This window comes from Orcinus orca, chromosome 6 (genome assembly GCF_937001465.1).
Source record: "Orcinus orca chromosome 6, mOrcOrc1.1, whole genome shotgun sequence".
Taxonomy (NCBI): domain Eukaryota; kingdom Metazoa; phylum Chordata; class Mammalia; order Artiodactyla; family Delphinidae; genus Orcinus; species Orcinus orca.
Window position 1 is genome coordinate 16,678,378 of NC_064564.1, and position 12,206 is coordinate 16,690,583.

The following is a 12,206-nucleotide window of genomic DNA, read 5'->3' on the forward strand; positions in this document are numbered from 1 at the left end:
AGAGAAAGAAAGACACATGGGGAGAGATAAAGGAATCAAAAAAGAATGAGGGGTCGGGGGGAGGGAGAGAGAGACACCAAGAAAGTGGTACAGAGACCAGGAAAAAGCTAGAAGAAAGTCAAGAGAGAAATGGAGACACCGAGCTGGAGAAATGCAAAGAGGCAATCAGGTTGGGAAATAAAATGGGGAAAGAGGGAGGAAGGAAGAAAGGAGGGAGGGAGGAAGGGAGGGAGAACTCTTCTATGATACTCATGTTCTGATCCAGCCAAGACCCACCCCAAGTCCACTACACAGGATCAGGCTTTCTTTCTGTAAGTGGAGCTACACTCCCAAGCACAGACCACGTGTTGTGATTACCCGTACTCACAGTCAAAGGCAGGTTCAGCAGGGCTGTGCTGCATTCATAATGCATTAAGGTGCTCACAGCACGTCTCCTGGAAGCAGCACTTAGTAAAGTAGTTTCCAAGAACCTTCCCGCTGGAACAGAGGACCAGCCTCAGCCCAGAAGATATCGCTGTAATCTACAAAGAGCCACTCCAGCACAAGGAGAACAGGACACGAGGGCGGCCAGGGCGAAATCCCCGTCCTACGCCCCCATGAGACTCACTCACACACCCCAGCGGAAATCACTACCAGCCACGGAGGGCAACGGTGCTTAGCCATAGAAGGTTCCCAGGATTCTGCGGCGCATGGACTGACGTCATCTGTGTATGTGCCTGGTCCATTTAGACTGCGTCAAACGAACTCCAAGTTTTCTACGGAAGTGGGGGCAGGAGGCGAGTGTGCCCGTCCACCCACCCTGCGCTGTGCGCGGCTTTAAATAGATGCCAACATTGCCGCGGCCCCGGAACACAGCGAGAAACTGGAGCTCCCCGCCGCGCCCAGCTGTAATTAGGTTAATGCCGGAACGTGAGGAGAGTAGAACGACCCACTTGGCAGGAGGGGTTGGAAAAGCAGCCCTCCCCCTCCCCCTCCCCCCTGGAACCCGCGCGCAGTCAGACCGCAGGCGGCACTTACCCTTTTTCCGGGCCTGGGCGATGACTTCCGCGGCACTCTTGCTCATCACCTTGGTGATGTACAGGGGGCAGTTGGTCTGGTTGGCTATGGTGATGGAACGGTTCACGGCTTCGGCCTCGACCTGCAGTAGAGCATCCAAGCGTGAGAACTGCACCCACACTCAGTCTGTCCCCTGAGCCCGTCTCTACCCTCCTCCCACCGGGAGAGGCCACGGTGAACCAGAGACCCCTGTGTCCTCAGGGCTCTACCCTGAGTGGCACTGCAGGCGGGGGAGGTGACGTGCCCAGGGTCACTCAGTATTGATTGGTTGAAAGGATGGGGCAATTCCTTCCTGGCCCTTGTGGATGGTTCTAAGCGTGGTCGGCATCGGCTGGGGTCTGTAAGACATGCAGATTCTCAGGTGCCTTGGGCCCTTCCCCAGACCCACAGGATTAGTAACTCTGGGGGTGGGACCCAGAAATGTGGCTCTTATGGACCCCAGGTGATATTTACACTTGCTAATGTTGGAGAACCACCATGCTTGGAAACCAGTGGCTCCCAGTTTGGTGCATTCACTCCAGGGGCATGGTCTCCAGTCAAAACATTCAGTGATGAATTTTTGAGTTGGGCTTCTGTCCCACGCCCACAAATGAAGCCAGCATCATCTAAGAAACAATGCGACCTCACAGGGCTCTGGGAACGGAGCAGGCAGATTTGTGTAAACCAAAGGCCCCTCTGTATAGGCAAACCGCATCATCGCCAGCCACAGACTGGTACACCCTTCAGCACGAGATGGGAGGGCTGCTCTAACCAGAAACCTGATGCTTTAAGCATGATGCTTCAGCGAATGAGGTTCCAAAGACCCCAAGGGATTACTGCTAAATAACCCCCAGGGATTACCGATCAGGTGAGACTAGTTCTTAGACCGTTAACACCGTACAGGGGAATCAGCAGTGTGTGCTTGGCATGAGCAGCTGAAGGGGCAAGTGAGACGATGTAACAGAGGACCTCAGAAAGCCTTTTGCTCCCTCCCGATTCCTGGCAAAAAGGCTGGCTTCAACTCTTCCGGGCAAGGGACTGGGTCTTCCTTGGTTTGTTGCATCCTCTGGGCAGTTCTCCCGGGGTAGCACCTGGTACCCAGCAGGTGCTCAAAAATGTTTACTGAGCAAATAAGTGACTTCATTTTGGGTTAATGGTTAAAGCTAGGCTGTTCCATAAAGAGCTGCTACTTTTCATAAGAAATGACCAAGCTCTGGACTGAATCATCTTAGCTAACCAGTCTCTACGGCAGCTCGGCCAAGAGCTGAAGTTCTGCAACTGCACTCAGGGGTGATCTAATTTAATATACGAGGACATCCTTCACATTTGGTCTCTTGGGCTTCAACTATGTGAAGCGAGATGTCTCGAGACGCAAAGGCAAACCAAACAGCTCTTGAAAAAGCTCATTAAACATCCAAGTGTTTTTAATTCCTGGCATAGCTGAACAATCGGCCTCCCCTCTCCTGGGCTCCAGTTACAACACAAGGGCCTCTAGCCCAGGCAGCACAGAGGAGGGACGTCTTGCATCTCTGCGGTCACCATAAAAGTCCACAGGGTGAAATGCAAACAGGAGGCCACTAGAATCTGCATGGCTTCCAGGGGTGCAGGTGACTGCCCAAATTCACTGTCCCAACCCAGACTCTTCTGAAAGCGAACAGAGGCGCTATTCATAACTTCACGGGGCAACGGGTTTGGACCCTGGGTGAACCAGAATGCACAGTCATGCTGATTAGGGAGTAAATGGAGCAGAAATGCCAGTTCTAGGGGGCCCTACCCTGGAGCACTGGCTTCTGTGAAGACTGCTTTGGTGGGAGAATCTGGGCCCCAGGGCCCTGTCTGGATTGGCTCATCCGCTGGAAGGTGAGCTCTGAGCCCTCCCCACCCCGCAGTCGGGCAACTGCTGTGAGGGCAGAGGCTCTAAGGTCACCTCGCGGAGAGAGAAGGTCATGTAAACCCCACGTCTCCACGTTTCACCCAGACCATGGAAGGATCCACGTGTACCGTTCTGGTGCCCATGTGTATGCCTCCGCTATTAACATAAACTGTCTCACACACAGTGAACTCTGGCTTCAATATTATGACAACGGTATTACAGTTTAAACACAAAATTTTGTATTTGTCTCCTTACAAAGCTGTCAGGGATTTAGGGGGTCACCTAAGCCCTGGTTTCTGGTTTTAAAGATGGACCACCCCAAGGTCCAGGGAGCAAAGCAACCTATACAGGCACGCACAGAAGTGTCAGTACACGACACTCCCCTTGCGGCCCAGGTCCCCAGCTGTCTGCATACCCCAGCCATCCCATGCTTCAAGGCCCAGTTAGGAGGCTCCCTCCTCCATCAAGAATTCTGTCACCCTTACCTCCAGTGCCCCACTCTCCTCCCAGACACCAGTCTTGTGTGTGTGTGTGTGTGTGTGTGTGTGTGTGTGTGTGTGTTCTGTGCCACATCACATGGCTTGCGGGATCTCAGTTCCCCGACCAGGGACTGAACCCAGGCCACAGCAGTGAAAGCCAGAATCCTAACCACTAGGCCACAGGGGAACTCCCCAGACACCTGTCTTACAGCTGTAACTGGCTCAGAACTCCATCACATGCCACGCCCCTACTTACTTTGCATCTCCCCCTTCCTCCCCAGCTTGTCTGGAATCCCTCTCAGAAGGGACCACTTTCTCACCCACTTCTATGTCCCCCACAGGCCTCCATCATAACACGTGCTTGGGTACCACTGACGGACAGGAGGTTTCTAGATGTCCACATCCCCTATCGTCTCCTTTTCAATCTTCTCAGCTGAAAACTGGGGGAAATCCGACTGGCAGTCTCACACAGTTGGGTTGGAAAGGCCAGCAGAAAGAAGAACAGGTATTGTGTGGTTCAAGCACAAGTTAACCATCATGATACTGGCGATGGCTATAAAACCAGGAAGGAACTACATTTTTGTATGTTCTTAACTGTTTCTTGTGCACTGGCGATATCCCCTTACCGGACTCTAAAGCTCAGTTCTCTCAGAATGCATCCATGTTTTATCCTCTTTATCTCTTACAGAGGGTTTAACACACTGTTAACAGACCCCTGGCGATGAACTCAAAAACCACCCCCAGCAGCCAAGGGAGAAGGGGGCGGCTGGCGCCTGGCAGCTCACGGGGCTGACCTAGAGGTGCACCTGCTCAGGGGAGGCACCGCATGATGGGCCCGGCCTAGAGTCGGTGCCTCTGAATCAGCTGAGAGGCAGGTGACCGTGGAAAGCAGACAGAAGAGAAAGTCCCCAAAGCAGCCTCTCGTGAGACCGCAGGACCCTCCCGAGGAGCCAGAAGCTCCCCGTGTTGGAGCGCTGCCGCTCTGCCAGCCCCTAAAGGAGCCTTCCCAATCTACGGCTGGGGATTCGGAGGTTTGCAGTGCAACCGCGGCTACGAGAGGAGTCTCCCGGGCCTCAATGTGGAAAAACAGGTGTGATGTTTGTGGTCAAAATAGCAACGAGGACCCCTCTCCTCTGATAGCTTTGGCCTGTTCAGTAAACCCAGGGCGGGCTTGCTTTCTATGTGGGGTTTGCAGGGACCTGGGGATGCAAAGCAGAGGGTGGGAGAGACGGAAGCAAGCCCCAGGGAAGGCTCTGAAATGGAAACAAGTGCGCGGCTCTCACGAGGAGCCCCGGGTATCAGGAAGAGGGGCGTTTGCTTTTCTCAGAGGACAATACCCTCTTCCTCTTCCCAGCTGATCCAGCCCAGCCACCGGATGAGGTGAGAGTCCACTTTCCAATGAAGCCCAGCCCCAGGTGTCACCACCTGGTTACACAGGCCCGCTGGCTTCCCACTGAGCTTGGGTTCCGGGGTGTGTGTGTGTACACACTGAGGGGTCGGGAGGGCTTGCACTTTCTAGCTCTCTGATGCTAAACTTCACACCCCCGTGATTTCTTTACACGAGACACACTTCACTGCAGGACACCTCCGGGCAGCACCACACACAGGCAGCAGAATGGAATGGGTCCCCTGGATCCAGCCGTGCAACGGACTGAATGGCGCCCCCTGGAGTTGTGAGAAGGAGGCTGTGTTGCGTTGCCCTCACAGGACGCTCTAAAGCTGAAATGTGGGCTGTTACGCAGTGTCTGGCACCTCTGGGTACTCAGAAAATGCTAGCTCCCAGTGGGGCTTACAAGGAAAAGAAGGGAGAGGCATCCCTCTCCCCTCCTGGAGACCTTGCAGCTCCAAGGCCGATCCCAAAACTGTTTCAAGACTGAACGCAGGGCCAGCCACCTCCAAGGAGGATGGGTCTGGGGACCGTCATGCCTGCGCCGCCCTTCCCACTCCCACAGCTTTATCCAGGGAGATGCGGTTAAAATGATCACCGAGGCCAGCCTTGAAGGGGAAACAAAGGCACAGAAAGGAATCTTCGGAGTATCTGTGCAAATACCCCTCTCACCCAGCAACTCCCTCCACCTGTTTCCAGGAGGAAAAATCCTAATTTTAAGTCACCATCCACTCCCGTGATGAGTTTATCTGCCCCCTCTGCCTGTCTCTTTTCCTGGAAGGACAAAAATCTATTCATTTCCATGAGACCCCCAGCATCCTCTGCTCAGAGCTGCCGAGTCCTCCAACGCCTGACCTTGAGCCTTTCCTTAAAGAGCCTGAAAAGCATTCAGAGGCCACAGATTCTAATTTAGAAAAACAGGTTCTCTGTCCCATAAGATGTGAGTACCCCCTTCTCACTCACAACCCTCGCCACCCAGGACGGTGACTCTCAACGTCGGGGCCAGCAAGAACCCTGCTCTGAATTTTCCCTCCTCGATTTTGAAAGATTCTGTCTACCACACTCTGCTGATTATGTTATACCCTGTGCAGACTTATCATGGAAAAACTTACGGTCCCCCTTCTGCTTTCTAGACACTTAGAAGAGCTGTTATGGTAAGATTCTGAAGGCCCTGGCTTATGAACCACAAAACCCCAACTGCTGGATGCTAATAAAAAGCTGTTTGTGTCTGTCTACCCAAGAAAGGGCTTGAAGAATTAGAGACAGAAAGAGGAGTCTTTAGGCTAAACAAGCCATGCTGCTTTACCCCACAGCACAGTCTAACCCTTCACTTCGCCTGTGTAGACACTTCTCAGGGGGTGATGTGACTTCTCAGAGGGACCAAAATCAGCACCCGAGAAGCCCAATTCTCAACAGGCAGGAAGTGGGTTCTCTGTGGCTCTGGTGGCACCCACCCCAGAACAAGGATTCATGCATTCCGTCCAACAGACGCTCACCTCCTCGGGCCGGCTCAGCACATGTCCCTCAGGGCCCGTGATGCCCAGATCCAGGATCCTCTGCTGCTCCTGCAATGTTTAAAGAAAAGCAGACTTTCAGGGAGAGTTGGACCCCAGATGGCTCTGACTGCTGAGACGTGGGTAAAAATTACTTGGGCAAGACCTCAAAATGGCACGCTGGGGCTTCCCTGGTGGCGCAGTGGTTGAGAGTCCGCCTGCCGATGCAGGGGACACGGGTTCGTGCCCCGGTCCGGGAAGATCCCACATGCCGCGGAGCGGCTGGGCCCGTGAGCCATGGCCACTGGGCCTGCGCGTCCGGAGCCTGTGCTCCGCAACGGGAGAGGCCGCAACGGTGAGAGGACCGCGTACCGCAAAAAAAACTGGCACGCTGACCACTTAGCTCTCATCCCAAGACCCCACGAAGAGAGGGCACGGTACCCTGCTTCCACTGCTGCCCGAGCTATGACAGATCAGTTACAGCCTCCCAAATATGTGCAGCTGTCCCCTGGGATGCCGAAAGCCAATGTGTCCCCAGCCCTGGGCTACAGTGTAAGATATCTATACGTGGACATCCACAGGCAGCCGCGTCACAGCACTGAGAGGAAGGACTTCTCTGTGGAAAGGCTACAGGTCCTACAGAAGATGCCGAGCGGCACGTGCGTCCCCAACATTCACGCTGTCAGTGAGGCTGTTTGTACAGTCCTACTGGGTCACTCCGCTTTTCCCCACCGGAGCTGAGCTACGGAAGCTGCTCCACTCTCGAGCCTGCCTCTCACCCTGTGGGTCACGTCGAGGTGATGAAGAGAAAGCACATACCTCTGCGATGATGTCGCCGTTTTCCGCGTGGACTTGAGCAATCGCTCCAATGTCCCGGATCACACTCAGGACTTCATAGATCTGAGAGAGGGAGGGGGTGGGATCAGAGACAGGGACCTCTGTCTTCCTGGTCACAAGTACAACACCTCCCTGACAGCCACAGGGACCAGCACAGGGACCCCTCGCTGCTTCTATTAAGGCCGGCTTTTCTGACACTCCCGAGGCCAGTGGTAATTAACAGATAATTAACAGAGGCAGGGTAACCTAAAAGGGCTTGAATTAGGAGAAGCTCTCGGGTGACACCTTCTCTGCACCAGGTTTGCTGAAGAGGGTCGGGGAACACCTCTCGGCCACACTGGCCCACGGCAGGTGGCTGATTCCAGAGCTTGGTGGAACACCTGTCCTGGGGGACCAGGGCACTGGGTTCGTACCCTCCCTAAAGGGAGTTACATCCGGGGCTTCACCCACCAGCCATTTCCCGTGAGCACTCACTGGAGGCAGCTTTCAAGACACCAGCAGTGGTCCGAACATACCGAATGCCAGTGAGCGGGCTTTTCTTACCTGGGAATCCGTTAGCTGGAAGCGATCTTTGAAAGCCATGTACACGAGGAAGGAATTTACCCCTAGTGGACAGACAAAACAGAGAGGTGGAGACGTGACAAACAGATAAACCAATAATCTGGAAGAGAATAAGGAAGTAATAATATTGCGCATATGTATGCAGAGAGACAGAAAGAGGGAGAGACAAAGAGAGACAGAGATGGAGACAGGGAGAGAATGATAAAGCGAATGTGGTAAAATGTGAACAACGGGCGAATCTGGCAACAGGGTGCATAAGGATTCTTTATAGTATTTTTACAATTTTCTCTAAAGGTAAAACTGTATCAAAATTTTAAATTGCCCGTATCTGTACACCCATGTTCACAGCAGCATTACTCACAATAGCCAAAAGGTGGAAGCAAAATGTGTCTGTGGATGAATGGATAAACAGAATGTGGTCCAGCCACACAATGGGATATTATCCAGCCTTAAAAAGGAAGGGAATTCTGACACTGGCTCACTATGGAGATGAGCCTCGAGGACATTCTGCTAAGGGGAATACGCCAGTCACAAAAGGACAAATACTGTAGGATTCCACCTATAGGCCAAATGCATAGACGCAGAAAGTAGAATGGGGGTTGCCAGGGGCTGGGAGGAGGGCGAAGGGGAAGTTATTGTTTAAGGGGTACAGAGTTGCATTTTGGAACGATGAGAAAAGGTCTGCAGATGGATGGTGGTGATGGGCACAACAATGTGAATGTCCTTCGTGTCACTGAACTGCACACTTAAAAATGATGAAGATGGTAAAGTGTACGCTATGTTGTATTTTACCACAATTAAACGTGAAAAGTTAAAAATAAAAGTTGTTCCTAACAGTTGTGACTTTAACAAGAAGATGAATTAGAAGATCCTGCAGATGAAGAGCTATAATAAATGTCGTTTCTCTGGTAAACCGATTGCCTTTCAGGCCGATTTTTAAGAAACGTTTTTTTAACAAGAAAAGGGCTGTGAGTGTGACAAGCAGATGTCACAGTTCTCACCCTGGCATTTTAGGGTTCTTGCTGCCAGAGGCACCAGACCAAACATCCCTGCTCAACATTCATCACAATGGTAAACAACTGTACTGACAACCTGCTAGGCTTGGAGCTTAATTCAAGTTGTCGGGGGTGCTGGAAGCTGCCTTGGTTCAGTGCCTCAGGACATCCCTGCCCTTGTCCCCTGCTAGGCAACAGTTGCTATGGGAACCCTCCAGGCTGATGGGGAGTAAATTTATTACAAGTATTGAATCCATTTGAGTGTCGGTACTCTCAAAAGTGAGAAAGGTCAAGGGTTACCTAGTTGCAGTCACATAGGATTCATTCATGCTGCAATGAATCTTAAGGTATCTAACCCAATAGCCTCATGTGAGATTTTTTTTCCTAATTGAGACTCATAAAATTTAAGTGATTTGCCCAAGGTCATACTAGCTAGCTTCTGGAAAAGCAGACAGATAAACCCAAGACTCCAGATTTTTATTCTAGGCTTTTCCTACCAAATCTATGGATAGCTACCAGATCCATGCCTAGATTTTACTCATAGCTCATGGCATTTCTGAGCTTAGCAGTCCCAGAACCCTAAAGCGTAGATACTTCCTGGACGATTAGGATCCAAAGAGGTCAACATGTTACCCCACGTGACCTCCAGTCTATAGCCAAGGTCAAGGAGGCGCCCAAAGATGATGTGGTCTGGTAACACCACCCAAACCCCCAAGGTTCCTGTGGACATGAGGGTCCCAGAGGCACCTTGAGGTGGTTAAGATTTCCTCCAGCCTCCCTGGGAATCTTTCAGAACCCAATGCTTAGAATCTTCCCCCCAAGAATAGTCCTACGGACAAAGCCAGAGCCCACAGGTGGTCCCAGAGCCTCATCTCCCTCAAATCTACCCTGATTCTTCTGGGTCTGCAGGAAGAGACTGCTCAAGTCCTGTACTCAGGGTCCCGGGCTCTCTCCTAAGACCGCCCAGAATCCTCCCTGGGATATCCATGTTACCCTTTGAGGGCAAATCACTCTCACAGCCTCAACTCTCCAGCCTGGCTGGCGCACACAGCTCGCTCATACCAGTAAGCTGTGACTAGCTGTCTGGCCACCTGCAATGAGCACGAGCTGCAGCCTAAGCCCTCCCTCCTGGCAGGCACGGGGATGCAGAAGGCATCGATCAGCACTCTTCCCAGAAGCTCTCCTTCAGGGCTCAGCCAGCTCGTGGGCTGAGAAGGAAATATCCCCAGAAGGCGCTGGGGCAGCACAACCTACCGTGGTCCTTCACCAGGGTCTCCATCTCCTCCTGGATGCCCTTGTGCCACTCGGTGATGTCCACGTGCAGAGAGTAGTCGCAGCAGGACTTGCTGTCGGCCCATTCCCTCCATTGGTCGAAGGCAGCCAGCAGGCTGGTCCCAGGCTCGGGAACCACATGGTCAACTAGAAAGGAACAGACATGTGTCGTCACCAACGGGAGCTTCAAGGGTGGCGGGCCAGCAGCTGTTTCCCCATTTCGACCCTGAACAAGGGCTTCTTGGGTTCAAAATTGAGATGGTGATCTCTACAACCAGATTCTAAGAATCCACTTAAGCCAGCCGACTACCCAAGAAGGAGAAAGCAGAAACTTGGCACGGCACGACTCCTCCAGTGAAACCACGCACGACCTGCCCTGATCTGATTTCCCAGCTCAAAACCGCTGAAAGCACAGAGCTCGGGCACATTTCAAGGACAATGAGTCCTTACGGACAATGGCAGTGTCAGATGGCTGGCCAGAGCCGGCAAGCCCTTCCTTGTGTTGATAGCTGGCTCGTGAGACGCCCCCTACCAGACGGCAAGGAACTTGAGGATGCTGGACCGGAGCCATGCAGACTGGGCCTTTTAGAAGTTCCCCGGCATATCCACTCTCTCATCACCACTCGGATTTCTGCGGCATAATACCACTTTGTAATTTAAGGGAGATCTTTCATCCTACGAGTTCAAAGCATTTTAAAACTGCGGTTATTGTTATATTATTATTGAGGTAGGCTGATACGGAGGACAGAGGCCTCTGGAGTCAGGCTCACCTGAGTCTCTTTCTTGCCTCCACCCCCCACCAGCAAGGTGAGTCACTTAATCTCCACCACCCTGAGTTTCTGTGCTGGTTTAAAATAGGGATATTACGTACCTCATACATTTGTTATGAGGACTCAATGAGACGGCATGTCAACCTTGTGTCACTCCCCAATTTAAATCCTCCAACGGCTTCCCCTTACTCTTCAGATAAAAATGAAAGTTCCCAACAAGGTCCTCAAGATCTTGGCTTGGCCCCTGCCTACCTCTACAAATCACCCTGGACCAACTACCCCTTGCACTCTGATCTCCAAATACACAGGCCATCTTTCAGCCTCCTCCCTTCTGCCACATGGCCTTTGCACATGTTGTCTCTCCTAGGTCCTGAAGAGCTCTTGCCCAGTTACCATGATTATTATTACTCATCTTCTGCACAGAGACACTGAAATACAAACTGAAATGACGTGTCCAAGGTTGAATCAAACTTACATAACCAAGAAGACGAAACCCATTCCTCTAAATATTAGATTTTCTACACCCAGGTAAGCAGTTCTCAGCTAAGAAAATGCCAGCCCAGGCAATGCTAGTGAGCTCAGATTTCTGAAGTGGATCAAATCTTGCAGACGCTGCTCAACTGTAATCAGCTGAGCTTGGCTTCATATGCTTGAAAATACGGACATCTAGGCTGAATTTTCTTTTGACAAAATTTACTTTTTATAAGTAGTAGTATATGTAATTAAATGGGTAAATACATCGCTGGTATTGTAATACATATAACATATAATGTTACCTAACAAAAGCAATGAGCATATACACTTCTAATACGAGTCTGTTCCATCTGTAAAATACTAACATAGAAACTCTGACAAAGTGATTTCAAGTTTTCTTCTTAAATTGTGTCCCCCTGCCCCGGCAAACAGAAAAAGAAAAAAAGGATGAAAACCTGACTTTGTAGCAATCACAGTTTGGGCAGTATCTCCCTAGTCACGCCCCTGGTTTCATCACCTGCCCTCCTCCAAAAAGCCTTTGGTAGCTGTCCACCATCTCTAGAGTGAAATTCTAACTCCTTTTCTTGGTTCCTCCGAAAAGCCTTTGGTAGCTGTCCACCATCTCTAGAGTGAAATTCTAACTCCTTTTCTTGGTCCTGAAGAGCGGTCCCTGCTCATCTCTCCAACATAATCTCTGCCACCTACCCCCTGCTCACCACCTTCAGGCCACCCCAGCCTTACTTCACTCTTTGACCTGCCCAACTCCCCGACCTCCAGGCCTTTGCACAAGCAGTGCTCTTTCTTTGGAAATCCATTCACCTTGCTCTTTCCTTGGGCATCTCGTTTTTCTCCCTCTGATTGGGTTAAATGTCACCATCCCAGGGTCGCACCCCCATGTGCAGTAGTTTCTGCATCGTTTCCGTACTTTACTCTCTGATTCTCCCCCTCCTATCCCCTGTCGCTGGGATGTAAACTCCCTCAGAGCAGGGGGTAGGTGCCTAGACATAGCAAGTGCTCAATACCTATTTTC

General features: G+C 51.6%; 1 protein-coding gene across 3 annotated transcripts in view; it reads right to left on the bottom strand.

Moving 5' to 3' along the window:
* DPYSL2 (dihydropyrimidinase like 2) overlaps positions 1-12,206 on the bottom strand; it is a 164,612-nt gene that overhangs the window by 19,226 nt on the left and 133,180 nt on the right. For all 3 annotated transcript variants that reach the window (XM_049711753.1, XM_004270684.4, XM_004270685.4), the window contains 5 exons: positions 9,915-10,079; positions 7,648-7,709; positions 7,087-7,167; positions 6,271-6,339; positions 1,018-1,138 (listed from right to left, as the gene is read on the bottom strand). In XM_049711753.1, the coding sequence (XP_049567710.1) occupies positions 1,018-1,138; positions 6,271-6,339; positions 7,087-7,167; positions 7,648-7,709; positions 9,915-10,079 (498 nt within the window). The remainder of the gene's footprint in view (positions 1-1,017; positions 1,139-6,270; positions 6,340-7,086; positions 7,168-7,647; positions 7,710-9,914; positions 10,080-12,206) is intronic.